Here is a 26,242-nt window from a genome sequence, read left to right as displayed (position 1 = left end):
TCGGGCTCCATCCCCACTCCCAAGGTCGTCGTCTCTCCTGGCTGCCGCCCTCTCCGCTTCTCCCCTGTGGGCGATTTCTCCCCCAGGAAGGCTGACAGACCCTCTCTGTGCCCCCGGGCAGCAGCGCGGTGCTGCAGTGCAGGGCGGTGCTGCGGCGCCCAGGTTAAACCAGGCCCCACCAGCCCCCTGGGAGCCACGCTTTAAAAAGGGAAGGCAGGCAAAATCCAAACCGCTAAAATCCTTTGCGGAGCAGAGGTGGGGGGGGGGGGGGGCTGGCCCTGTTTCCAGCCCCTGTGCAGGCAGCCCACGGGGTCCTTCGTGCCTGCCGTGGGGTGGGCTCACCCCCGGCAAGGGCTGGGGCAGGCAGCCGGGGCCCTGGAAAAGCCTCGTGTCACCCCACCACCACCACCCAGCCCTGGGTGACAGATCCCAGCCGCCCCCCCCCGCCCCAGGCCAGGCTTTCCTGCCTTCCTTCACCACCTCTTCCTCCCCCCGCACCCCGACAGGAGGCCAGCAGAGCCGGGGCATCTCTGTAAGCACTTTTATTTGGTTATTGCACAGAAAGCAAATAACAGTGGGCTGAGGTTCCGAGTGCACCGTGTGTCTGTGAGCGTTCCCGCAGCGCCCAGCCTCTCCCACCAAAGCTGGCTGCGGCCTGGGTCGCCGCTCGGAGGGACGGTCGTCACCCCCCAGGCCGGGGAAGGACCCCGCCAGCCCCCGTCCCAAGCAGCTAGAGCTCTGCGTTGCGCTCATCCATCGATTGCGCATACCTTAAATAAATGCACTTATTGGAGGAGGGCGGTCGGTTCCCCGGGGGTCTCTTCTCGGTTATAATTCGAGTGTTTACGCGTGGCGCTGGGCGTATATCACATTCAGCTAGGGAAGCTATCGGCCAAACCGCTGGGGCAGGGCAGCGAGGGGCTGCGTCTCTCACACGGACGTATTGCTAAGGTAAAGGCCGGCCCGGCGGGGGGGGGGGGGGGGGGCCCAACCCAGGGGCCCTGCCGTCGGAGGGGAGCGGAGCGGCTCCCGCGCCCAGAGGTGCTCTTCGGCGCCCGGGGCTCTGCTCACTTCTTCCCCGCGGCAGGCGCCGGCTCTGGGGCTTTGCCCTCCTTGCTGGAGGGGGCCTCGGCCTTGGGGGGCTCTTTACTGGCTTTGGGCTCATCTTTGGGTTTCGCTTTAGCTTTGGGCTCCTCCACCTTCTCCTTCTTGGGCTCCTCCACCTTCTCCTTCTTGGGCTCGTCCACCTTCTCCTCGACCTTTGCCTTCTCAGCCTCCTTCGCAGCCACTTTGCCGACCTCCTGCTGAGGTTTTGGTGGAGCCTCCTTCTCGGCCTTTCCTTCTTCCGCAGGTTTGGGGCCTGGCTTGGCGGTCTCCTTCACCTGTGGGGCTGGAGGCTCCGGCACAGCAGCCGCCTTCTCTTTGGGCTTCTCCTCCACCTTGGCCAGGACATCCTTCTTGGGAGCTTCCTCTTTGCTGCCTTCCTCAGCTCCGGGCTTGGAGGGACCCTTCGCCTCCTTGGGCTGCTCTTCCTTCACAGGGGCTTTCGGCTCCTTTGGCGGGGAGGGGGTGGGCTCCTTGGCCGGGGCCGCTTCCTTCTGCGGAGACTTGGCCTCCTCCTTCACAGGAGATTTAACTTTCTCGGCGGGCTTCACAGCCGGGGTCTTGGCCTCCTCCTTTGAGGGGGTTGGGGGTTTCTCTGGGGACTTCACAGCTGGAGTTTTGACCTCCTCTTTTGAGGGGGTCGGGGGTTTCTCTGGGGACTTCACAGCTGGAGTTTTGACCTCCTCTTTTGAGGGGGTTGGGGGTTTTTCTGGGGATTTGACAGCCGGGGTCTTGGCCTCCTCTTTCGAGGGGGTTGAGGGTTTCTCTGGGGACTTGACAGCCGGGGTCTTGGCCTCCTCTTTCGAGGGGGTTGAGGGTTTCTCTGGGGACTTGACAGCTGGGCTCTTGGCCTCCTCTTTCGAGGGGGTTGCGGGTTTCTCTGGGGACTTCACCGCTGGGGTCTTGGCCTCCTCCTTTGAGGGGGTCGGGGGCTTTTCTGGGGATTTGACAGCTGGAGTCTTGGCCTCCTCTTTTGAGGGGGTCGGGGGTTTCTCTGGGGACTTCACAGCTGGGCTCTTGGCCTCCTCTTTCGAGGGGGTTGCGGGTTTCTCTGGGGACTTCACAACTGGGGTCTTGGCCTCCTCCTTTGAGGGGGTTGGTGGCTTTTCAGGAGACTTGACAGCTGGAGTTTTGGCTTCTTCCTTTGAGGGGGTTGGTGGCTTTTCTGGGGACTTGACAGCTGGGGTCTTGGCCTCCTCCTTTGAAGGGGACTTGGGTTTCTCTGGGGACTTGGCCTCCTCTTTTGCAGGAGACTTGGCCTCCTCTTCTTCACCCTCTGCTTCAGCTTTCTCCTCCTCCTCTTCCGCTTTTTCCTCTTCAGCCTCTTTCTCAGCCTCATCCTCCTCTGTGACTTCCTCGGTCACCTGGATTTCCTCTGTCTGCTCCTCCACAATCACTGTCTCCTTCTCAGATTTTTCCACCACCTTGATCTTCTCCTCGCTCTTCACCTTGATGTTGGTGGTGATGCTGGGAGCCTTGGGGACCACCTCAGGGAAGGAAATCATCCCAAAGCCGGACTCGATCCGATATTCCTCCCCTTCCAAGAGCTTTCTGCCAGGAAGAGACCAGAGCAGGGCAGTCAGCGATTGCTTCTCACCCAGCTCTCACCTCCTCCCGTGACCAGGAGCTGCCAGCCGCGCCCTGCGGCTCCATCTCCCTCCTTGCCCTGCAGCTCCATCTCCCTCCTCCTTGCCCTGCTTTCGGGATGCTGGCTGACCCTCCCGCTCCTAGGCCCTGGGCTGTGCGGGTTTCCTCACCCTTTCCTCTGCAAGCCATGTGCAGGGCTGGGCCACCCAGTTGGACGTTGCCCACCACGGTCTTGGGACGGATGGTCTCTTGCTCACCAAGAAGGGCCCTCGAGGAGTGTCCCCAGAGACACCAGCACTAGGGGCTGGCCGAGACCCTCCCGCCTTCCCCTTGCCCGCCCCATACCTATAAGCAGCAATTTCAATGTCCAGGGCCATTTTGACGTTGAGCAGATCCTGGTACTCCCGGAGCTGAGCTGCCATCTCCCACTTGGTGTTCCTCAGCTCGCTGTCGAGCTGCTGGATGGTTTCCTGCGGCAGACAGAGCAATTGGTGACATGGGGGGGGCCAGTCCCCAGGAGCAGGGGGACACAGAGCACCCCTAACCCGTCTCCTGGTCTCCAGAGGAGGGACTGCTCCCCCAGCACCGGGGTGCCCTCACAGAGGGGTCTGCAGCCACCTCCCCCTGCAGACACAGAGGGAAGGGGACGTGTCCAGGGGCTGTTCGTGTCTCCTGTTCCCCTGGGGGAACCGGCAGGAGCCCTGCACCACCACTGCACTGCGGCCAGCTGAGCCCCCGGCCCCCTGCCAGAGCTCCCTCCAGCAGGGACAAGCTGTGGGAACGTTTCTAGGACTTGGGTGAGTCTGGCGGCCACCAAAGCCCAGCCTGAGGCCGATGGGGCATCACCCTGGGGACAGCGTTTCAGTCCGCAGCCACCACACTGTGCGGACCTTTGCGCTGCAGCTCCCAGCTCTGGGACACAAGACGTGGCCTGAACCCTGGGCACGGTTCAGCGGCGTTTGTGACCAACATCGTGGGCAGCTCAAACCCCGGCAGAGACGTGGGACAGCTCCATCATGGGGGAGGGACACGACGGTCCGGATGCAACCTCAGGTTCTGGGTACCTGATCACCAGGAGCTGGGGAAGGCCGGCTCTAGACAAAACCCTGAGCATTTGCCACAGGTCATTGCCATCTCTGAAGCCGAAGCACCAGCGCTGCTCCTCCCCGGCAGCTGGATGGTCCCTCCCCACCAGACAATGTCTGGAACACTGCCCGCTGCACCACGTTACCTGGTAGGACAGGACATCTGCATGATGGCGCTCCTCCGAATCCTGCCTCTGCCTCTCCAGTGACTCCTGGGTCCCTTTGAGGGCTTCGAGCTCGGTGGTCTTGGACTGGAGCTGGCGGCGGTACTCGCAGATCTCCTCCTGGGCCAAGCGGATGGCATCCGTGTTCACCTTGGCAACCTCCGAGAGCTTGTCCAGCCTCACTGCAACGGGGGAAAGGAGAAGCTGCAGGGAGGGAGGGAGGCTGCAGTCTCCCCTTCTTGGGGAACCTCAAATCCTTTAATACTGCACATCCCCTGCGCGTGCGTCCTCCGCAGAGCCAGCCCTGGCAGGGGCTCTCTGGGTGCGCTGGCTTCACCAGCCCTCGCTCTGTCTGTGCTCGCGCTGTGCCGGGGAGGTGAAGGTGCCCGGGCAGGACGGGCTGGGAGGGTGTTTTTTTGCCATCCTGGACTTTATCCAGTGCAAACCTCCCTCTCCCCTTCAGCTCCTGCCACAACCCCTGTGACCTGAAGAGCTGCCTGCTCGCCCTGGGTGCACCGCCTTGCCTCGCCCGGCTCCGGCCGGACGCACCGTCCTGGGGTGAGGCCGTTGGGGGGGGGGGGGGGGTTGGGGGACACACGGTTTGCCGCAGCGCCCCGCAGCCACCGGGGGGGGGGGGCCGGGAAACAGGAGGGGGGAAGGTGACAGAGCTGCTGCTTCCCGGCGCCCCCGGGGGCAGCCTCCGCCCCGCCGGACAGCGCGCCCACGGGTGCGGCGCCCGCCGCTGTCCAGGGTGCTGAACCCGCCGCTGTCCAGGGTGCTGAACACCCCCCCCCCCCCGCCGCCGGCCGCCGCCCAGCGCGCCCGTGGGTGCTGAGCCTCGGGGTGCCGACCCCCCCCCCCTCCCCCCGGTACCGTAGTGCCCCACCCAACAGCGCAGCAGGGACACTCCCTGCTCCCCCACCCCCACCCCGCGTCAGGGATGCGGCACCCCCCCCCCGCTGCGCTGTAATCCCCTCCCTGCAGCGCACCGCAAACACTCCCGGCCTCGCCCCAGCGGGGAGGGGCCGGTAGGGCGCCCCGCAGCGTTAGGGGGATCCCGGCACCCCACAGACTTGCGGGGTGTCGGGGCGGTGACCATGCCGCCCTCCCCGAAATGCACTGCGGGGTGGGGCGGGGGAAAGCGCACCCGCAGACACTGGGGAGCTGGTGGCAGGGGTGGGGGTACCCTAACGCCCTCCCGGAGCGCTGGATATACGGGGGGTCCCTGCACCCCCCCCGGGGCGGGGGTACCCTAACGCCCTCCCGGAGCGCTGGATATACGGGGGGTCCCTGCACCCCCCCGGGGCGGGGGTACCCTAACGCCCTCCCGGAGCGCTGGATATACGGGGGGTCCCTGCACCCCCCCGGGGCGGGGTTGCTCTGACGCCCTCCCGGAGCACAGGATATACGGGGGGGGGGTGTCCCTGCCCCCCCTGGGGCGGGGGTACCCCTAACGCCCTCCCGGAGCGCAGTGCGTATGGCGGAGGTCCCTGCACCCCCCCTCCCCGGGGCGGGGTTGCCCTGACGCCCTCCCGGCGCTCGGCGCGCAGCGGGGTCCGCGCAGCAGCACCCGGGGGGGTGGGGGGGGGGGTGGGGGGTGCTGCCGGCGGAGCCCTCCGCGGGGTGCGGGGGGGGTGGCTGGGACTCACCGCGGAACCACTCCTCGGCCTGCAGGGTGCTGCGGGCCGCCGTGCCCTCCAGCTGGGCGCGCAGGTCGCGGAGGGCGGCGGTGACGCCGGGGCGCAGGGCGGCGGGGGGCTCGGCGAGGGGCTCGGCGCGGGCCCCGCGCAGCAGCGCGCCCACCTCGGCCCGGTGCTGCCGCCGCAGCAGCTCCGCCTCCTCCCGCAGGGCTCGGGCTCGCTCCTCCAGCGGCCCCCGCGCCCGTTCCTCCTGCGCGGAGCGCTGGGCCAGCCCGCGGGCCGCCGCCTCCAGCTCGGCTCGCTGCCGGGCCTCTTCCTCCAGCCGCCCCCGGAGCGCGGCCACGTCCTCGGCCAGGCGCGATCGCTCCAGCCGCAGCTGCCCCTTCTCGGCGCCCAGCCGCAGGACGGTCCCCCGCATGTCGCGCAGCTCCCGCGCGTACAGCTCGCCCATGGCCGAGCGCCCCGCCTGCTGCTGCCGCAGCGCCGCCGCCTCCGCCGCCAGCGCCCGGTTCTGCTGCTCCAGCGCCCGCACCCGCTCGATGTAACCGGCGAAACGATCGTTCAGCACCTGCAGCAGCTCCTTCTCGTTCCGCGCCCGCGGTTCGCCGTTCAGCGAGTCCAGGCTCTCGGTGGAGGAAGCGGCCGCGCTGCCGCCGCCGCCCCCCCGAGCTCGCCCCACCGGTCCCGGCCAGGAGTGGAAGCCGCTGGAGGCGGCGGAGCGCGGGGGAGCGCGGCCCGGCTCCTTACGGAGCCCCCCCGGGGGGCCCAGCAGCGTCTCCAGCATCAGGCTCATGGCGACCCCAGCCCTCGCTGCGGCACCGCCGCCGCCGCCGCCCGCTTTATAGGGCTCGGAGCGGCCGCTCCGCCCCGCCACCGGCAACGGGGATGGGCACCGGCGCCGCCCCGCGCCGCAGCCCCGCGGGTGGGGGGGGGGACGACGACACCCCACGGCCACGCCCCGGGTGGGGAGCGGAGCCCCGTGATGGGGAACGGGGGGGCCATCCGAGAAGGGAGCGGGGACCCCCCGGGAAGGGAGCGGGGACCAACCGGGAGGAGAACGGGAGCCCCCAGGGCGGAGCGGGACCCCCGGGAAGGGAGCGGGGACCCCCGAGGACAGGGCGAGGGGCCCGTGGGAAGGGAGCGGGGAGCCCCCGAAGGGAGCGCGGCCCCCCCCGAGAGTAGAGAGCGGGACCCCCGGGAAGGGAGCCGGGACCACCCAGGGGCAGAGCGGGGCCCCGCCCCGGGGCGGAGGAGAGTGGGGGGACCCCCCGGGGGGACACGGGCGGCCCCCTCCCACGGGTAGGACGGCGGAGCGGGGACCCCCGGGGGAGGCTCAGACCCCCCCACACACACTTCGCGACTCCCCGGGGGTCGGGCGCCGCTTGGGCCCGGGGCTTCCCGCCGGCTGGAGGGGGGACCCTGGGCTGCCCGGAGGGTCCCCCGGGACCCTGCAGGGGCGTCCCCCGCCCGCTCGGGGCGGGGGGTCCCGGGGGGTCCCGGCAAGGAGGGGGCTGGGGGTGTCTCCCCCGGCTCGGCCCCCCCCGCCGGCCTTGGGGTGGGGAGCCCCGCCCACCTGCGCGCGCGGACCGCCCGGCCAATCAGCGCCGGCGGGCCCCCCGGCCAGTCAGGGGTCGTAGAGCAGCTGGCCAATCAGCACGGCCGGTTAGCCCGTCCAATCGGCATACAATGAGCTCAACCAGTCAGCGGGCAGCCGCGGCGCAGCCCACCCGCCTCTTGCGCGGAGCTCGGCCAGTCAGCGGGGCCGGCTGCGGAAGCCCAGCCAGTCAAAGCTCAGCCGCGCAGAGACCAGCCAATCGGCGGCCGGGTACGCCCGGCCCCGCCTTACCGGCTCTTGCCGCCGCACCCTGGCCCCGCCCGGCGGCTCCCCGGGGGGCGGCCCTGCGGCCCCGGCCCCCCCCTCCGCCCCCGGCCCGGCCCGGCCCGGCCCGGCCCGGCCCGGCCGCCGCCTGCCCCGGCCCGCTGCGCCCGGGGAACCCTCCCCGTCCCTCCGGGCGGCGGGGCCGGGGCCGGGGTGCCACCCTCGTCGCCTGCAGCCGCCGTCCCCCGCGGGCAGCGCCTCTGCGGGGGGGGAGGGACGGGACGGGACGGGACCGGCCCCCCCCGGGCCGCGGGAGGGGCAAAACCCTCCGTTTATCCCCCCAAAAAAGTTTGGGAGCGGAGCCAAGAGCGGCCGGGGCCGCCCCGCTGCCCGGAGGGGGGGGGGGGGGAGGAGGAGGAGGGAGGAGGGGGAGGAGGAGGAGGAGGAGGAGAAGGAGGAGGAGGAGGAGGAGGAGGAGGAGGAAGGCCGAGCGCCCTCTCCCCCCGGGGGGGGGGCAGTCCCGGGGGGGGTCTAAGGCGGCGGGGACCGGCCGCCCCCGGAGCGGCCACCGCGGCGGGGGAAGGGCCGCCGAACGGCGCCGCGCCGCCGGTCGTTTGCCAGCGGCCCGGGGCGGGGGGCGGGGGCGCCCGGGCGGCGCCCCGCGGGGTCCCCCCCCCCCCCCCGCCCCCAGGAGCGGGAGGTGGCAGCGGCGCCCGCCCGGCCCGGGGCAGCCGGCTCGGAAAGAGGGGGGGGGGGGGGGGACGCGGCTTACGGGGGGCGACAGGGTGGGGCCCGGCCCCGCCCCGGCCCCTGCGGTGTCCCCTGTCCCCTCCCCTGTCCCCGTGCCCTGCGCCCCGCCCCGGCCCCGCCCCAGCCCCGCCCCGCCCCGGAAGCGCTCCCCCGCTCGGCGCTCACTTCCGCTGGGCCGGTGGCAGCGGGCGGCGGCGGCGGCAGCAGGTACGGGCCGGGCCGGGCCGGGGCGGGGGGGGGCTGCTGCTGCTCCAGGCGGCCCCGCTGCACGGCCCTTCCCGCCGGCGGCGGGGGTTGTTGGCGGGCTCCGGCCGTGCGCGCCCCGGGCCGGCCTCCCCCACCCCCCCCCTTCCCCCGCCGCCGGCGGGCTTTGCTCCGGGCCGGCCCCTTGGGCCCGGGCCCTTCCTGCCCCCCCCCCCCCCCCCGCCCCCGGCCCGGGCCTCCCCGCCTCGCCCCCCCTGCCCGGGCGCGGCAGCACACGGGGCGCCCTCCAGGCAGGAGCCCGGCTCCGGCCTCCCCCGCCCTCAGCACGGCCCCCGGACCGGGGCCGCGCCTCTCCCCGTGCCCTCCTGTAGCTCCGCGTCCCGGCCTTGCCCTCCGGATCCCAGCCGGGTGGGTGCGCGGGGTCAGCCCGGGAGTCCGCTCCCCTCCGCCGGCTGTACCCCCCCCCCCCCCCCGACCCCCGCAGCGGCCAGGGGACCGCGTCCTCGCCGGCAGCCGGAGCCGCCGCCGGGCATCGGGCCCGCGGGGAGCGGGGGTTTCCCTGCCTGCGAGGCGCGGGACGTCCCCCTTCGCCTCCATCTCGCCCGTAACCGGTACGGCGGGAGCAGGCCCGTGCCCCGGCCGGTGCGGCGGAGCCTGGGAGCCGCACGGCTCTGGGGCAGGAGGTAAAAGGACTCGAGGGCCAAAGGGGAGACGGAGCCGGCCGGCGCACCGGAGCCGGCCCGGGGGCTGGGGGGGGGGCTGGGGAAAAGGGGGGGAACGGCGGGGCTGAAAGCCCTCGGTGCCCGCCGTCAGCGCCCGCTTCTTGGGGCTGCAGGGGCCCGGCCTCCGTGCGGGCAGCGCCGCGGCTCGGAGCACGGCGAGGCACCGTGCGGATCGACGGGAGGAGGTCGGCGCCGGGCCCCGCTGAGACGCGGAGCGAGCTGGGAACCGGGTACGGGATCAGGCAGGGAGGCACCCGGCCTGATATCCTGCTCTCGCTGCCTCCTCCGTGGAGGTTTTTTGGGGGGGGGGGGAACCCCCAAACTCGATAAAAAGGGGCCTGTGAAACAGCTTCCGCCTAAAGGAGGTGTGTTACAGGTGTTCTCCTTCTCCTCCACAGGCGCTTTAGATCATACGGCGTTTGCCGGAGTTATAAAACTTGTCAGGGACACCCCCACCCCCCCCGTGGCAGTGGGGGCTCACAGGGGGTTTTGCCGTCCGCTCCCTCCTGGGGCGTGGGATGTTAAAGGGGTGCCTCGGATAAGCAAGTTGATTCGATCTGGTTTTCTGCCCCCCCCCCCCCCCCCCCCCAGTCCCGAACCTGGCCGTGGGACCGGGGGCTGCTTCCCGTGCCCCTCAGGCTGCCGGACTGAACGGACTTGACGTTTTGGGACCCCGAGGGGTTTTCCAGAGGTGTCGGTCCTTACTCGGATCAAGCCAGGCTGTGGGAGCTCCACGGTGGCGGCGGGAGGTGTCCGGCCTCGGAGCCCTGCGGGGCCCAGGGAGAAGAACGTCCCCTCTGCCGCGGGACAGAGCTCATCTGTGTGTCCCGACACCTCCGGAACGAGGTCCTCGGCGTCTCTGAGGGCGCTTAGCTGGTGTTTCGGGAGGGACGCCGGAGGTGTTATCCCCGCTCGAGGTGATCTCTGAGCTTATGCTGCTTAAAGTCGTCATCCCCGTGTCCCCGTCCCCCCCCCCCCCCGGCTCTCTGGTGCGCGATGCTTTGGGCCCCACGGCGCTGGGATCCCTGCGTGCCGCTTTGCCCGGCAGCGTGTGGCTCGGGGGAGACCTCGGGTCTTCCCTTTGGCTCTTTGCGGCCTTTATTCCCCAGTTAGCGACTGATGGGGCGCGTCGGCCGCGACTCGTTTTTAACGCGTACAGCCGCTCCCGTGGCCCTTCTGCCGTCGGTGTCAGTTAAGGGCCGGGTGCCCGGTGCTTCAGGGCTTCGCCCAGGCGGCGGCCCAGCGGATGAATTGATCCGCCACGATTTTGGGGCGCCTCGCTAAGGCCGCGGTAGGTTTGGCGGGGCTTTTTACCCACGAGTTACGAAAAGGGGGCAACCTTAACCTCTTGGTTGGCGGGAGACGGACCCGCTTGGAAAGGGCGCGGGTCGGTGAGTGACGGGTTCGCGAGGGGGCGTGCTGGCCGCCACCCCGCTGGCCTCACGGGCCGTCATCTGCGCTCGGCGCTGCTGTTAACCGGTGGCTCCTCTCGTTATAGAAGGTGCGGGATAATCGGTGGCGCTCGCTGGCTTTGGGCAGTTCCTTGGGGGGGGGACACAGACACGACACGCTGGGGGGTATTTTTACAACTTAGGTGGGAGCCGCAGGGTCTTGCCAACCCTCGGGGTTCGGCGGCGCGGTGCCGGGTGCCCGTGCCGTGGCGATGCAGGCGGGCTGTTTTGCGGCGGAGCACGGCCCAGCCGACAGATGGGGAGAGTCCTGGGCCCTTTGGGGAGGCGTGAAGGCTTTGAGCCGAGCTCGGGACGCGGCGGCGGGCTCGCAGCCCCGCGTTGCTGCGTGCTACAGGGCTCAAGCCGGGCCAGTCCTTAGGAAAAATATCTTCCGCCCTAGGGAGCGTGCATGGGGCTCGTGGGGCTCTGTGCCGGCTGTGCGGAGAGGCGTGGGGCAGAGATTGGGTTGAGCCACGGGGATGGGAGCTGCGCCCGTGGCTGCGCGCTGCCTGCAGGACAGGATTCGCCACGTAACCCAATTTTTTCCCCCTCCTTATTCGCTCCACCGAAGTTCGGCACGAGGCTCTTTAGCTGCTGGCTCTTGTATCCTCAGCCGCTCGTTCTCTCCCAGGCTTGGGTTTTTATCTTCCCCGCTGGTGTCTGTGCCTGGTCCGGGGGGTTAATTCACCCGAGGGAGCAGACGGGGCTCCCTCCCGCGCCGGGGCACACGGTGCTGCTCGGAGGCGTGAGGAGCCGTCACCGCCTCGTGCCTGCCTGGCCTTTTGCATCGGCTTGAAGTTGCTTCACATCAACGGGGAATAGTTGCGTGAAATCCCCGTGGCTTCAGTTACCCGTCTCGGTATTTAGGATTTTTTTTTAGTCTTGCCTTAATTTTCTTTAATTGTGCTGACTTTGGGTTTTACTGATCCACCTCAAGTGCTTTATTTGCAGCTGCGAGAGGGCGTGTTACTTGCTCCTGGGAGTTTCCTCTCCCTGCTAACCCTCAGCTGACCCTCTGTTTTCTAGATGAGCTGCTTCCTAGAAGCTTGCACTTCGAGTTCCTGCTCCTCTTTGCCTCTCCCTCCGCTTTAGGTGCCGTACCTGCCCCCCCCCGCCCCGATGCGCGGGGGGCTTGTATTTGTGCGGGGCTGGAGCAGATGCATCTCCCTGCGTTTGCTGCCTTCCTTCCCTTCCCGCCTGTCTCCTCAGACCCTCCCGAAGACACGCGTTGGGCTGGGTAGATCAGATCTTACCGTCAGCCAGTGAACCCCTGTCCTGGGCTAGAAAGATCGGCGGAGCTACAGCGAGCCCTCTTGCTGTCATAACCAGGGACCCGGGGTGTCTCGGGCACGGTTTAAATGCTCGTGTGGTGCTCGGGTGACTCGTTCCTCCGGAGGAGCGGCAGCAGCGCTTTCCCCGCATCCCTTCCCAGGTAACGGGTCTCTATCGCGAGAAGCTGAAGAACTCCTGTCAGCAGCATCTCAGCCTCCTAGGATGGAGGAATTGGCCTAAAACAGGGCGGCAACAGTAGCTGGGGGGTCGCTAACGAGTTTTCTTCTTCCACTCTCCGTAAGAGGAAACGAGTGGCACCAGCGACGGCTTATTCGGCATCGGTGTCGTCCCTGGGAACCTGCTGGCAGCACCCGCCTCGGCGAGAAGCACCGTGCCGCGTTTCTCGGGTTTAGGAGCATCTTATTCACCCGGGACGGCTGAATTCGGGAGCCCACTGGCGTGGCAGCCGGGAGGAAAGGGACGGCTGAGCCCTGCTGCATTCCTGACCCGAGGGCTCGGGATCGAGGACGGGGCTTGTGCCACGTTGCGCCCGTACGGGTGCGTCACCCGGCGGCTCTGAAATGCAGGCCCTGGGAGGAGCACGCTGTCCTGCGATCAGCCGTGTGAGCTCAGCTTGCGGGAGCGCCGGCTTCTCCTTCAGCCTCAAAGGGCTTCACGAGCAGCAGAAAATCAGACGTTCCAAACCATGGTGCTTCTGCCAGCTGGGCCACCGGCTCCTTGGTGCTGCATCGCAGGAGCAGGATAACCCTGTTAAAGCTGCGTCCATCAAGGAAGGTGCCTGTGGCAGCACCTAACGGGGCCCTTCTGCTGCGTGTGGTGTGAACGTGGATGATGTTTTCCACCCTGAGGCAGGTGGAGGGGGGAGCGTGGGAGGTAGAGCGGTGTGGCCGCTGTCGCGCCGGGGGTCTCAGGAGAGCAGCGTTGCTCTGCGTCTTCTGGGGGCTCCTGAATTTAGTTGTCCCGGCTGAATAAGATCAGGGGTAAAACGCTTCGGCGAGCCCCTTTCCTCCCAGCAGCTGGCACGGGGGCGCTGAGCAGCGCCGAGCTCCCCACACCTCCACCATCTCCGTCTCGCTGAGCCTGGCCGGCGCGGCCTGCAAAGGTGGGAGGTACGGGAGGGGTTGCTGATGGCACGTGCTCCGGTTTCGCTGTTCGTAGGGGCTTCGGAGAGGAGGTCTCCCACTGCCCCTTGGCTGTGGGGACCACCCGAGGGCAGGAGGCTCTGCAGCAGGGCAGGGGTTGGACGGTGCGGGAGCCCTCGTGCCCTGGGATGGTAAATCCAGGGTCCCGGGGAGGGTGCGGCTGCAAAGGCTCGTCCTCAAAATGGACCCGAGGAGCCCGAACTAGGTGTGGGTGAGCTCTGGGTGCTCCCCTCCAACACCCAGCCGCCATTTTGCTACCAGATCCTTACAAACACTTTCAACCCCTTCCCCTCGAATCCAGTTTGCAAGACCGGCTTAAAATAAGTTTGGCAAGAAGATAGGGTAAAACTCGAGCTGCCGCAACGTCAGGGGCTTTTTGTCTTCCTTGTTTTGTGGCTGCAAATCTCGCAGCCAGTCCCACCTTGCTTTTTCTGAGTGCTGGTGCTGCTCCCGGCTGTCGGGAACTGCTGATCCGCTCAGCCCCTCGCTGGGAGATCAGCGAGTGCCGGGACATTTTTCCCAGCCTGGAAAGGAGCTCGGTGGGAGTTGCTGGAGCAGGGGGAGCAAGCACTCGGCTGCCGGCTGCGCGCCACGCGGCGAGCGCTTGCTGCCATCTCCCTGCCTGCAGATGAGCTCCCACCGCCCATTTTTGCTCGCCAGGTGGAGGGTGTTTAGCAAGGGCAGGGTGGTTGCAACTCGCCGTAATGACTCTAAACAATCAGATCTGTCCAAACGAGATGATCGAGGCTGTTGGCTCCGGATCTGACACACGCACACACACACCCACCCCCCGCTGCTCCTGTGTGCCAGAAATCTGCCTTATTTACTGTTGGGCTCCGGCTTGGGAGAGGGGACCCTGCCCCCTCCGTCCCTTTGCCCAGTTCAAGCTGGACAAAGACGTGTGTAGAAAGAGAGGGGGTAACGCAAGAGCTGCTCTGCAGTCCCTGAACCGTTTCCTTTGCCCCTCCTTAAAACTGGCACCAGGCAGCAGCGTTGGACCCTGCCCAAGGGCTGAGCGCGGGGGAATTCACCTTCAGCAGGGCTGTGCCAGCGGCGGCCGTGTCCCAGGGCTGGCAGGCAGCCCTGCCTCGTCACCCTTGGTTAGCCTGGGGTACACACGCAACGGTGCGGGGGGCCGAGCACCCAGCTTCGGCGAGCGTTTGGAGCCTCGCTCGGCCTCTCGTCACCTTGCTCGAGGCGCTGGGTTGTTTCAAGCCCGGTCCTGCCGCTTCGGGAGGTTGAGGTGTTGGTGTGGGGAGCAAGGGGTGCGCCTTAATTCCCGAGCTCGGGCTGGAGGAGGAGGCGGTGGCGGCAGTTTGCTTTTTTGGAGGCTGCTGTCGGCGCTTGCAGGGCTTAAAGGAGTGGGGGAGATGGGTGGCTGTCTCCGTCTCTGAAATTAGTGAGGTTTTGGATGGCTAAAACACACGCTGCGGTACCCGGGGGCTCTGGGAAACCGGGAGGCTGCAGGAAAGCAGCAGGCGTGATTCACGTCTCCGAGCCGGCTGCAGAAATTCCCTGGTAGGCTTCAAGTTTGCTTTCCAGGCACTTCTGCAGAGCAGGGCTGACTGCGAGCCAGGTCGGTGAAATCGGAGGGACTGCAGTAAATCCTCCTTCCTCCCTCTCTTGCAGGACGGGATCTGCAGCGAGGCGCAGAGAGCTGCTGCGGCACAGCCTGGGAGCTCCCGCTGTTCGCTGGAGAGCCATCCACCTAGGGGGGGAAAAAAGGCTCTGAATATAAATCCCAGGTAACTGAAGCAGGGAGGAGCGTTGTGTCTTACGCGAGGCTGCCCGGGAAGCGGTTTGCTCCCGGGGCCGCCTCGGCAGGGCTGGGGTAGCACGGTGACAGGCTTGCCCCCTCTGTAACAGCATGGGGCCCGCGCTGCCAACGCCCGCAGCGAGCCCCGAACCAATGCAAACTCTTTCTCTCTTACTGCCCGCCAAGCTGGCTCTGGCTGTGTGCTCTGCCCGGCGGGCTCGACCCCCAGATTTTCTTTTTATCCCTGTTGGGGATCCCTGTCCGGCTTGGACAGGGAACAGAGGACACGGTTCCTCTGGCTGCATCTCGTGTGCTCGCAGGGGATTGCTGCATTTGGCTTTCAAGATGCTCATTTACATTTTAAAGCCATTTGCAAGCTTTTTTTTTTTTTTTTCTTCCCTTGGCTTTGCTTTCCGTGCTCCTGCCCCTCCAAAACAGCAAGGCCACTGCGGGCTTTCAAGGACGATCCTCTGGTTTCTTTGCTGTTGAAGGAAAGATGGGTGAAAGAGCCGTAAAAGGCAAATCCCCGCTGACCTTTAAGAAGGGCTTTCTGCTGCCTGCACGTCGGGCTCCCTCGGCCTGCCGAGCTGTAAATCTGCCCTAAACTGCCCGAATTATATAATATAGCCCCAAGTGCTGGGCGGAAACCTCGCGCCCTTTGAATTTAAAGCAGCATTGCTGGAGCAGGGATGGTTTCTGGAAGAGGCTCCTTTTGATCTTGCCAGCGTGCTTGGTCGGGCGCTGGCAGGCTCCTGCCCCTCTCGGCTGCGCTGTCCCTTCGCTCCGGCCTTGGTCTGAGCCTCGGGTTTTGCTCGGTTCCTCTTCCCGTCCCAGAGGGGTTCCCTGCGTAGGTGTGAGGGAGGGCTGGGGGTGAATTTTCCCTAGAAAAGTCTTTCTCGGACGAGGAGACACAAACCCAGGGGAGATCACCGAGCCCTTGCGGCAGGGACGAGGGCTGCCCAGCTCCGCGTGGGATGGGGCGAGCAGAGTGGCCGCTTCTGCTGCTGGTGAGAGAAGCGAGTCGGGGCTGGAGCCTGAGCAGGGGTGAACGCTGGCGTCTTCAGCGACTGCTTTCCTCCTCCTCCTCCTCCTCCTCCTCCACGTCCTCGTTAGCGAACCAGCTGATTCCCCACTCATCGGCAGCACCCGCGGTGCGCCGGCGTGGCTGCGAGGCGCTCGCCCTCCCCGGGGGAACGGGCTCCTCTGGCAGCGCGGGAGCCAAGGGCTTCTCCAGGCGCTTCATCTCCTTGTGACTCTTACCATGAGATCCAAGGCTCTTTCCCTCCCCCGGTTTTTCCTTCCCGGAGCTCTCCGTAGCGACCTCAGCAAGGAAACTATCAACCCTCCACCTCTCTGGTCTGCCTTTCCTCCCAGGGACGTGCCGCTAGCTGGAGACCACCATGACGGACTCGAAGTACTTCACCACCACGAAGAAAGGTAAGAGGGGGAGCGGGAGGGTCACGCAATCTTTCCCAAAATAATCAGGCTTTTCTCGCAGCTGTATAAGCCGGGCGGGGAGGGCTGTCCCCGCAGCGGGAAGCTGGCGGAGGTGCCAGCTCTCGTGGGAATGCCCTGAACCCACGCGGGATGCTGTGGCAGACACCCTGCTCCTCGCTCCGATGCAGCCGGGGCGGCTCCTGGGCTGCTGTGGGGTCAGAGCACCTTGTCGCCGGCCCCCTGAACCCAGACAAGGCTGTTGGCAGCTGGGTTATCGGCTTTAGCAGCTCAGGAGCAGCTGCGGGACATGGTCGTCATCGTCCCCGAGCTCCCCTGGGCTGGGACAGAAGCGCTCGGGGTGTTCACCTTAAGCACTTTCCAGACCAAGGAATTAATGTGCCTGCCTGGGAGTGAATAAAGAGCTCAGCGTGGCTTTGCGAGGGCAGGAGACGATTTCTTTCAGCTGGGTCCGGAGCCGCTGGTCGCCCCCAGCAGGGTGCTGGGCTGGGGGATTGCTGCCACGTGCAGAGCGGGATTTGGGCGCCGCCATCCCTTGCACAGGCTTGAGGAGCAGTTCCCAAAATCTGCCTGCGTTCGCTGCTGCGGGTGCCCGCTATCCTCTGGGCGGCGGTGGGCTCCCCAGGTAGAGGAGGGCCTCCCAACAGCCGTGCGCGGGGCTGGGGCTTCGCTGTGTGCTGTGATAACCACCCCACAGCCAAAAATACCTGCCAAATAAACCCCGTGTCCTATGCTTGAGGTGCGGGGTGCTCGTGCTCGTCACTCCTGCAGCATCTCCCGTCCCTAAAGCCCTCTGCGGGCTCGTCTCCGTTTCCACGGATGAGAGCTGAGCCCCCAGAGCAGCCCCGGCCCTCGGCGAGACATTTGGGAAGTTAAAATCCCCCTTTCCAGCTCCTGGCACCCCGGAGCACCCGGGGTGGCAAAGGAGCCCCGGCACACAGCAGGTGGGAGCTGTGCTCACCCTCCCCAGCAGAGAGGTGGGTGCCCCAGCCCCGTAACCCCTGAGCCTCCCCCTTTTCCCTTTCCTCCAGGGGAGATATTTGAGCTGAAAGCCGAACTGAACAGCGACAAGAAGGAGAAGAAGAAGGAGGCCGTGAAGAAGGTGATAGCCTCCATGACTGTCGGCAAAGATGTCAGGTGCGTGGCGGTGCTGTGCCGGGGATGCCTGGGCCAAACCGCGCCGGGAGGGTGCCCGGATGACTTGCGGGCTCCTGTTTTTCCCTGTTGCCTCCGAGGGGTTTTTGCGCTGGCTTTTGTCTTGGGTGGGGACCGAGCGAGCTGCTGGCCACAGCTACACCTCTTGCTATGGGAGGAAAACGTTTGTGTAAGCGTGGCCATCTGGCAGGCGGGGGTTTGCCTGGCTTTGGTGGTAATCTGGCCAAAAGAGGATTGGTCTGGCTGCCAGATAAATTTGTTGGGATTATTGCAGCTTCCTTCAAGTGTTACTAAAACCAAGCGGAACCGCCCTCTGAGCCTTTATGGCAGAGGGTCAGCATCTCTGCCTCGGTGGCGTTAAGCCTTTTGCAACCACTCCAGTCCAAAAGGTCGGGCGTCTGCTTTTCTCCCTTCTCCTTTATCTGCCTGACCAAGTGGCACGTGGCCCCTCCATCTCCTCCTCCCCGCACGGACCCGTCCCCGCACACCCTTGGCATTACACGCGACGTCAGCGCTTTGCTTTTAATGGTGCATTTGAGAGCAGATGGAGGAAAACCACGGTACGAGCTCTGTATTTGGAAAACCGGTGTGTCCCCAGCTCCCAGAGCGCTCGCAGCAGCAGGTAACGCTCTGTCTTGGGGCCACCTTGGAGAAGATGACACCAGCCGTGGCAGGGACTTGCCTGAGGCTGGTCAGTGCTCGGCAGAAGCGCTGGAAAGGAGATATCATAGAATCACAGAATCATTGAGGTTGGAAAAGACCTCTAAGATCATCGAGTCCAACCGTCAACCCAACACCACCATGCCCACTAAACCATGTCCCTAAGTGCCTCATCTACACGTCTTTTAAATACCTCCAGGGATGGGGACTCAACCACTTCCCTGGGCAGCCTGTGCCAATGTTTCACCACTCTTTCAGTAAAGACATTTTTCCTCATGTCCAATCTAAACCTCCCCTGGCACAACTTGAGGCCGTTTCCTCTTGTCCTATCGCTTGTTCCTTGGGAGAAGAGACCGACCCCACCTCGCTACAACCTCCTTTCAGGTGGTTGTAGAGAGCGATGAGGTCTCCCCTCAGCCTCCTCTTCTCCGGGCTGAACAACCCCAGTTCCCTCAGCCGCTCCTCATCAGACTTGTTCTCCAGACCCCTCACCAGCCTCGTTGCCCTTCTCTGGACACGCTCCAGCACCTCGACGTCCTTCTTGTAGTGAGGGGCCCAAAACTGAACACAGTATTTGAGGTGCGGCCTCACCAGTGCCGAGTACAGGGGCACGATCACTTCCCTCCTCCTGCTGGCCGCACTAGTTCTGATACAGGCCAGGATGCCATTGGCCTTCTTGGCCGCCTGGGCACACTGCCGGCTCATGTTCAGCCGGCTGGCGACCAGCACCCCCAGGTCCTTTTCCACCAGGCAGCTTTCCAGCCGCTCTTCCCCAAGCCTGTAGCGCTGCATGGGGTTGTTGTGACCCAAGTGCAGGACCCGGCACTTGGCCTTGTTGAATCTCATACAGTTGGCCTGGGCCCATCGATCCAGCCTGTCCAGGTCCCTCTGCAGAGCCTTCCTACCCTCGAGCAGATCAACACTCCCGCCCAGCTTGGTGTCGTCTGCAAACTTACTGAGGGTGCACTTGATCCCCTCGTCCAGATCATCGATAAAGATATTGATGTCTTCATCCGCCCTTTCATCCTGTCTAATATCGGCTGTGGCAACCCATTTTCTTTGGTGTGTGCGTATTTTAGGCTGCAAGAAAGCAGTTTCCTAAGTTCAGCCCTCCCTGGCAGGGGCCAGGAAAGCCTGGTTTAGCCTGGGGTGAGAGCAGCTGAGGTGGGTGCCAGCTCTGCTGGCAGCCGGGAGCTCTGCGAGAGAACTGGCAAAGTGCAGTTCCCCGGGCTCAGGGGCGCCCCGGGTTTGATCCTCTAAGCGATGGCTGGGTTTGCAGTGGCAGAGAAGCTTCCAGGAGCCGAGGGACGTGTGTCAGGGTGGGATAACTCCTGCGTTAGCTCTCTGATCTTGATCGCTTCTCCTAAGGTGGTTTAATAGTCTTAATTGGGCTGTCTGTATCTTTAATAGTCTAATTGGGCTGTCTTTATCGTCTGTGGTGAGACAGCGTCTCTGGCATCCCGCGGCTTTAGGGTGTTTAGTACTCGCCGGGATCAGGTTTGGGAAGGGGAAGCCCCCAGCTCCATGCAGACAGCTTGGCAGCTCCGCTCCGTCCTAGCGGAGCGTTGTTCTGCTGCAGGGCTCGCCCCGGGGAGCGGGGCTGTTCCTTGCACCCAGTCCTGGGGGTTTACTTCTCTAACGTGATGTTTCCAGCGTAGGACGTGGGGCGAGCACTCAGCAGTTTGCAGCAGGACGGGTCTAACGTCCGCAAAAGCAGAGGACCGTTTTGGTAGCGCTGTACGGGAGGGATCGTGCAGAAGGCGAGGGGGGAACGGCTCGTCTCCGACGTCCTCTCGCAGGCGCCGGAGACTTTCGCACCGTCCCGTGACGGCTGGGTGATGTTGCACCTTCTCCCGGGGCAGTGGACACGCACCGGAGCTGGGATACGGCAGAGCCACGTGGGAGAGCTCAGTTTCTGTCTGTTAGGGGCCGTTTTGAGCTGCTCTTGATACGGATCCGTAAAGAAAAACCCACTGGGGATGGGTAATTTAGCCACCTCTGTTGCGGAGTGGGCTCAGGTCCTGGGAGAGCCTGGGGTCTTCTGGCTTCAGGAGTGGGTTGAGCCATGTGAAGGGAGATGGCCCCTGCTCCTGGGGGAGTGCGGGGGTCCCATAGGCGGCGGTGGCGGCTCCTTCCCCCGGCTCAGCAGCGTGGCCGTGTCCTGCCTTCACGGAGGCGCTTTGTGTTTCAGCGCTCTCTTCCCGGACGTGGTGAACTGCATGCAGACAGACAACCTGGAGCTGAAGAAGCTGGTCTACCTCTACCTGATGAACTACGCCAAGAGCCAGCCGGACATGGCCATCATGGCAGTCAACACCTTCGTGAAGGTGAGAGGAGAGGGCTGCGTGCCCGAGAGCCGCATGCTGCAGCGGGTTGGTTCAGCCCACTACGTGCGTCCCTGCTTTCACGCGAGGCCACCACACTAAGCTGCTATGTACCCCCCTCCAAGGAAGGGAGCGCGGGCAGGTTTCCAAAGCCCCTCTCCTAGGGAGTAGGGGCTCCCCTAGCTCTAGATAACTGAGCGAATTTGTCCAGTAATGCAGAAGAAAAACATTTTCTTGGCAGCCGTACTGTGCCACTTGCTCTGTCAGTGGCAGCTTCGGTTGTGGGCAGCTCCCGTGATCAGACTGCCGTCATGTGAGCTTACACGCCGAAGTCCCTGCAGCTGAGAAAGCCCTCGTGATCTTCCAGGTGGAGCTGGGAACCGAAGAGCGTGTTTGTTAGGAGCCAAGACATTGCCAAATCGCTTTGTGAAAAGGCTTGGTGGGCATTAAAGGGAGTTTTGGCTTTTTAGGAAGAAAAAAAAAACCCACACGATAAACCCGATAGATGCGTCTCCCAGGTCAGGTGGCCATTCTGCGGGGTGGCAGCTGATTTCAGATACTTGGTGTAAGTGATGAAGACACCAGATTCCTGGAGGTGTGTTTGGAGTGATGGTGTTAAAACTCTGTGGGTGGCAGATTGCAGAACGAGAGATCAAACCTCTCTCTTGGGTGACTTATTATTTAGAGCTGAGTGTTAAAACCTCTAGACTTCAGGTACCCAAATGAGAACGGAGGTCCCGAAGCCACCACTGATGCCTGCGATTCAAGGAGAAGAGGCCCTGGAAATCTAACCTCCCCCTCTCGTCCCCACAGGACTGCGAGGACCCAAACCCCCTGATCCGGGCTCTGGCTGTGCGGACCATGGGCTGCATCCGCGTGGACAAGATAACAGAGTATCTCTGCGAGCCCCTGCGGAAGTGCCTGAAGGACGAGGACCCTTACGTGCGCAAGACGGCAGCCGTCTGTGTGGCGAAGCTCCACGACATCAATGCCCAGCTGGTGGAGGACCAGGGCTTCCTGGACACCCTTAAGGACCTCATCTCGGACTCCAACCCCATGGTGATTATTTTTTGCCTTTTCCATCTTCTCTTCATTCAAGCGGCAGTAAATGCTCTCCCTTCATCTTTACATCCTGACTCCTTTCCTCCCGTGCTCCCCTTCGCTCTCTTTTCGGTGCTTAAGAGGCCGCTTTTGGGGACAGCTGTTTCTGAGGGTTGCAGGCTGCGTTCCTTGTCCTGTAACCCTGTCTCCTGGATGGAAGGTGTCTCGGATTCCTTGGCAGCGCGTTATTAGTCTGTTCCCAGTGGGGAGGAGGCTGCCCTGGCCAGCTCGGAGCAGGGGATGGTGGCAGAGGGGAGCTGACGCTCGGCTCTGGTACCATGTAGCTGGCGGCTTTTGCCTCTGGTGAGGGTTTCCTAGGCTCCCTCCCTTTCCCCAGGCGTGAGGAAACTTTAAAGCCTGCTTTCCCCAGGGTTTCTCTTCCCCCAGCTCTTGCTGCTCTTCAGATCTTGCCGCGGGCGTAGCAGTGAGCCCGGGAGCTGCCGCAGAAAGTGATGGGGCTCCGCAGAGCAGCCCGACTGCCCGGGGAAGGGGAGCTAGAGCGGGCTCCTCCGCGCTGGGCAGGGAGCCAAGGCTGACTCCCGCTGAACACGTGCGAAGCGTTGGGAGATGTGGCGTGGGTGGTGGGACCGTGCTGGCGGTGATTGCTCATCTCCTGAGGATCAGCTGGTGGGGAGGAGAAGCTGGTGCCCAGATGTTGCTGGGTTGCGAGGTGCCGATACTGAGGATGCAGCTCCTCTGCTTGCACCAGCTTTCCCCCAGGCTGTTGAAGGACACTTTGGTGTCACCTAACGCTCCCTGTCACCTAACACGTGCCCTGTCCCCTCTGGCAGGTAGTGGCCAACGCAGTAGCGGCTCTCTCGGAAATAGCGGAGTCTCACCCGAGCAGTAACCTCCTGGACCTCAACCCCCAGTCCATCAACAAGCTGCTCACGGCCTTGAACGAGTGCACCGAGTGGGGCCAGATCTTCATCCTGGACTGCCTGGCAAACTACATGCCCAAGGATGACCGGGAAGCCCAGAGGTGAGGGAGGCTCTGGGTGCCGCTTGGGGCAGCGATGGCTTCAGGGCACCGCGGACCGGCCGGAGCGGGGCTGGAAAGGGGGAGGGGGACAGGCGGGTATCGACACTGCCCGTTCTCCAAATATCTTCATCCTCCCGACCCTTGGCATCCTGCCGCAGGAGGTGCGACAGCGGGCATCTGCCAACCACCGTGCCTTGGGCGCAGCCATCTGGGGACTGCCGTGGTCCCATCGTGAGCCCTGTCCCCTTGCTGGCACAGGGATTGTGCTTCTCGAGCTGCTTCAAGATGTGGCCTTACCCTGCAGCAGGGGAGGACAGGCACTAGGGAGCTTGGAAAGGGGGTCGCCGCAATAGGGTTTTGTAAAGGCTGGGAAATAACCATCACCGGGGCGTTTAAGAGCCAGTTCAGCATCTCTTGAGAAGGTCTTAAGCGCTGCTCAGCTGTCCTGCTGCAAACTCTGCCAGTGCCTTGTTCTTCGTCGGTACTGGCAGCAATGTTTAAGCAGGGAGACAGGCTGCGATCGTTTTCTTCCCCTTCCCCTTCCCCCTCGCCCCCGACACCTCCAGCATTTGCGAGCGGGTGACGCCCCGGCTGTCCCATGCCAACTCGGCGGTGGTGCTCTCGGCGGTGAAGGTGCTGATGAAGTTCATGGAGATGCTGTCGAAGGACCTGGATTATTACGGCACGCTGCTAAAGAAGCTGGCCCCGCCGCTGGTCACCCTGCTCTCCGCAGAGCCCGAGCTGCAGTACGTGGCTCTCCGCAACATCAACCTCATCGTGCAGAAGAGGTGGGTGCCCCGGCGCGGCAGCAGGGACAGCCTGGCTCAGGCTTTCCCTCTTCCCTGCGGGTGCTGCTTCCCAGTGCTTCAAACCCTCCGACTGCAGCCCTGTCAGGGCTTTGCCGACGCGACCCGTCATATGAGGTCTTTTCTTCTCTGTTATTTAAAATCCAAGGGCTGGGCGCAGAGAATCGTGAGAGTTAATGGGCAGGGAGCTAAGCTGGGATCTCCAGGAGGGGTTTATTTTAATTTATTGTTTATTTGGGGGAGCAAAGGATGGAAAGGCAGAAAGCTGAGACTTCGGTTTAGTCATTAAATGCCTAGGGAGGAATTTTTATGAGATCAGCTTGTTTCTACGTAGCTGTCCTCTTTGAATAAGTGCTGAGAGTCCTTTTGTCCCTTTGCTGATCTAAAATTGCTGGTGGGCAGGAGGTGTCCGAGGCCCCACGCGTGTGCCCCGAGCAGAACCGGCCAGCTGGAGAGCCACACTCTGCGGTGACAGCCGCAGTCAGATGATTTATTGTCCTCCCGGTTATCGCCGTGGATGTCTATTAAAAATAGCAGCAGCTTCTGGGAGAAGTGGAAAGCAATTAGCGTCCCTGGGAGCAGGAATGTGGAAGGCAGGTTGGCTCCTTGGAGCTGGACCCGGCCTGTCCCTTCCCCAGCTTAGAGAGAGGATGATCTGGTGAGAAAGGTCCAGCCTAGCCCTGGGGTCTGGGTTTGCATCCCTGCTCCCGCAAGATGTCCCTTCCAACCTTGGCAAGGCAAACCTCCCCTGTTGCCTTGCGTCTGGTCTTCGTTTGCGGCAAGGTTGTGCTCTGTCCCCTGCGCGCCAGCGAAGGGGAGCCAAGGGACAGAGTCCTGGGGGGGATAATCACGGTATCTTGGATTCCGTGACATTGAACGGGCCCCCAAAACCTTGTGCTTGTGGCCAAGGAGCCTCGTCCTTCTGGCCCAGAGCTGCTCGCTCTCCGGCTCCGGGTTTCCCCAGCTTATGTCCTCGGTGTCCTCAAGCCTTCACCGTTCCAGCTCCAGCCTCGGCCAGGGAGTGATGATTCATGCTCGTAGCCGGCTAACGGAGTAATGAATTCGCAAGGACTTGGGGCGTTAGCTGCCTGCAGGGTCAGGCGAATGAATCCCCATCCGTCTCCTGACCGGCGTGCAGCTTTCTGAGGAGAACAACTCCTTTTCGGCACTGCTTTGCCTGCTGGTTGCTGCCTGGGTCAGAGCCTGGAGGTGGGAGCGGAGCTCAGATCTTGCTTCTGCCACTAGAGAAATCGTCTGATAGCAGTATCGGGTGTCCAGAAAGCTCTGGAGAAAACCATGGTTTCTGGAAGATGTTTTTGATGTTTCTCTCTGTGGTCAAAGCGAAGGAGTGTGTGTCTCCCTTCATCGCTGCCTCTCGTTGTCCTCCAGGCCCGAGATCCTGAAACACGAGATGAAGGTGTTCTTTGTGAAGTACAACGACCCCATCTACGTCAAACTGGAGAAGCTGGACATCATGATCCGCCTGGCTTCCCAGGCCAACATTGCTCAGGTCGGGGTCTGCCTGACTGTGCTGGGTGGGCACCGAGGGGGGCGTGCGGGGGGCAGGGGGGGCTCCAGCCCCACGGGGAGGCGATTCGCCCGAGAAATCCTAGACCCAGCTTTGCAGGATGCTGGCGGGAGCGGCTCTACCACCCAGCCTGCTTCTGCTGGGTCGCTGCCCCGCTTTTCCGGTGGCGTTTCTCGCAGCCGGGCTCTCACTGTCTTGTCCCCTCCGGCAGGTGCTGGCGGAGCTGAAGGAGTACGCCACGGAGGTGGACGTGGACTTCGTGAGGAAGGCGGTTCGAGCCATCGGCCGCTGTGCCATCAAGGTGGAGGTGAGGGCTGGGTCGCTTCGGGTCCCAATGGCAGCTGCGGCCTGGGCGAGGCATCGCTCTCCAGCACGTGTTGGATGAGCTGGGGGTCATCTCACCCCAGGAGTCAGTGCTGTCCCGACAAACTAGAGCCTTCGTGGGCCTGGGGATGAGCCACGGTTGTTCCACGGGGCACGTAGGGGGTGTAAGGAAGGATTTGATCCCCTTACCCTTTGCCGCCGGAGCTGTTTTAGGATCCCTGCCTGCCCCGTGCTCCGTTGCAGGCCCAGCTGCCTGCAGCTGCCCCTGATGCGTTAATGCAGCGGATGATACAAATGGCTTGTTCGGGGACTGCGGGGTTTGGGGGGGGGGGGCTGGGAGGGAGCTAAGCCCTTACCGAGGGGCCAGGAGGCTTTGCCTTCCCCTCGGGGGTAATTTGAAGAAGGGGGGGCTTATTCAAAACCTTGCCGTGGCTCTGCGTGGCCCAGGCTCGCTGCTGCGCTCCTGCGCCCAAGGGCCTGAAATCGGGCCAATTTCCCAGTCCCGTGGGAGTAGGGAGCCAGCGGCGCAGGGGGAGAGGAGGCTCTGGGAGCGTGCAAGGGGGATGAGGAGGAGCTAGACCCGGATTAAAGGGGCAGGAAGGGGAGACCCACGCGTGTGCGTCCCCCGTTCTGGTCTGGGTTGGGTTTGGGGGAGGTACGGAGGGGATAAGGCAGCAAGAAGGGGGGGTGTGGGGAAGGGCAGCGGAGGCTTTGGACGGGGATGTAAGAGCATCGCCGCTGATTGACCCAGTCCCTCCGACAGCAATCGGCAGGGTCGTGTAGCTTTCAGCCAGCTGATGTTGCAGCGGGTTTGCTGCAGGGCGTCCTCAATCACATGAGACAAACAGCTCGACACCAGCGAGCCAGGGGCTGGTAAGAGGCAGGAGGAGATGCGCTGGAGCCGGCTCGGGCTTTGCCTCCCGCTGGGAGCTGAGCTGGCCCGGCTCTGCTGTTAAGAGCGATCCCTCCCCTCCGCAGCGAAGCCAGCCTTTCCCCGGGGGGGATTTATTGCTGTGACATTAGCTATTTTTCCCTGTTAATGCTGAGCTGTGTGGCTGTGCAGGTGCAAACTGAGGCAAGGTGCAAGATGCTGCTGCCCTGGCAAGCCGAGGTCTGGGCTCGCTGCTGCGCTCCTGCGCCCAAGGGCCTGAAATCGGGCCAATTTCCCAGTCCCGTGGGAGCCAGGGAGC

The 26,242-nt window shown here is 64.3% G+C and overlaps 2 protein-coding genes across 5 annotated transcripts in view; one reads left to right on the top strand and one right to left on the bottom strand.

The window, feature by feature from the left end:
- Nucleotides 1-527: 527 nt before the first annotated feature.
- Nucleotides 528-6,373, bottom strand: NEFH (neurofilament heavy chain). The gene is made up of 4 exons (XM_076352990.1): nucleotides 5,590-6,373; nucleotides 3,923-4,122; nucleotides 3,037-3,161; nucleotides 528-2,655 (listed from the first exon to the last, which is right to left on the bottom strand). The coding sequence occupies exons 1-4, from the start codon at nucleotides 6,371-6,373 to the stop codon at nucleotides 1,068-1,070; spliced, it is 2,697 nt and encodes an 898-aa protein (XP_076209105.1). The 3' UTR covers nucleotides 528-1,067.
- Nucleotides 6,374-8,300: 1,927 nt separating this feature from the next.
- Nucleotides 8,301-26,242, top strand: part of AP1B1 (adaptor related protein complex 1 subunit beta 1) — a 29,342-nt gene continuing 11,400 nt past the window's right edge. For 3 of the 4 annotated variants that reach the window (XM_076352845.1, XM_076352844.1, XM_076352842.1), the window contains exons 1-10: nucleotides 8,301-8,356; nucleotides 14,591-14,706; nucleotides 16,092-16,154; nucleotides 17,204-17,309; nucleotides 20,179-20,314; nucleotides 21,125-21,370; nucleotides 22,204-22,394; nucleotides 22,961-23,182; nucleotides 24,590-24,710; nucleotides 24,940-25,035. In XM_076352845.1, the coding sequence (XP_076208960.1) occupies nucleotides 16,118-16,154; nucleotides 17,204-17,309; nucleotides 20,179-20,314; nucleotides 21,125-21,370; nucleotides 22,204-22,394; nucleotides 22,961-23,182; nucleotides 24,590-24,710; nucleotides 24,940-25,035 (1,155 nt within the window). In that variant the 5' untranslated portion in view covers nucleotides 8,301-8,356; nucleotides 14,591-14,706; nucleotides 16,092-16,117. Of the gene's footprint in view, nucleotides 8,357-14,590; nucleotides 14,707-15,883; nucleotides 16,155-17,203; nucleotides 17,310-20,178; nucleotides 20,315-21,124; nucleotides 21,371-22,203; nucleotides 22,395-22,960; nucleotides 23,183-24,589; nucleotides 24,711-24,939; nucleotides 25,036-26,242 lie in introns of those variants that run through there. The other variant, XM_076352843.1, reaches the window with a different exon arrangement.

This window comes from Aptenodytes patagonicus, chromosome 15 (assembly GCF_965638725.1).
Source record: "Aptenodytes patagonicus chromosome 15, bAptPat1.pri.cur, whole genome shotgun sequence".
Lineage (NCBI taxonomy): Eukaryota > Metazoa > Chordata > Aves > Sphenisciformes > Spheniscidae > Aptenodytes > Aptenodytes patagonicus.
The sequence above is the reverse complement of the archived record's forward strand: the minus strand, read 5'-3'. Positions and strand labels throughout refer to the sequence as shown.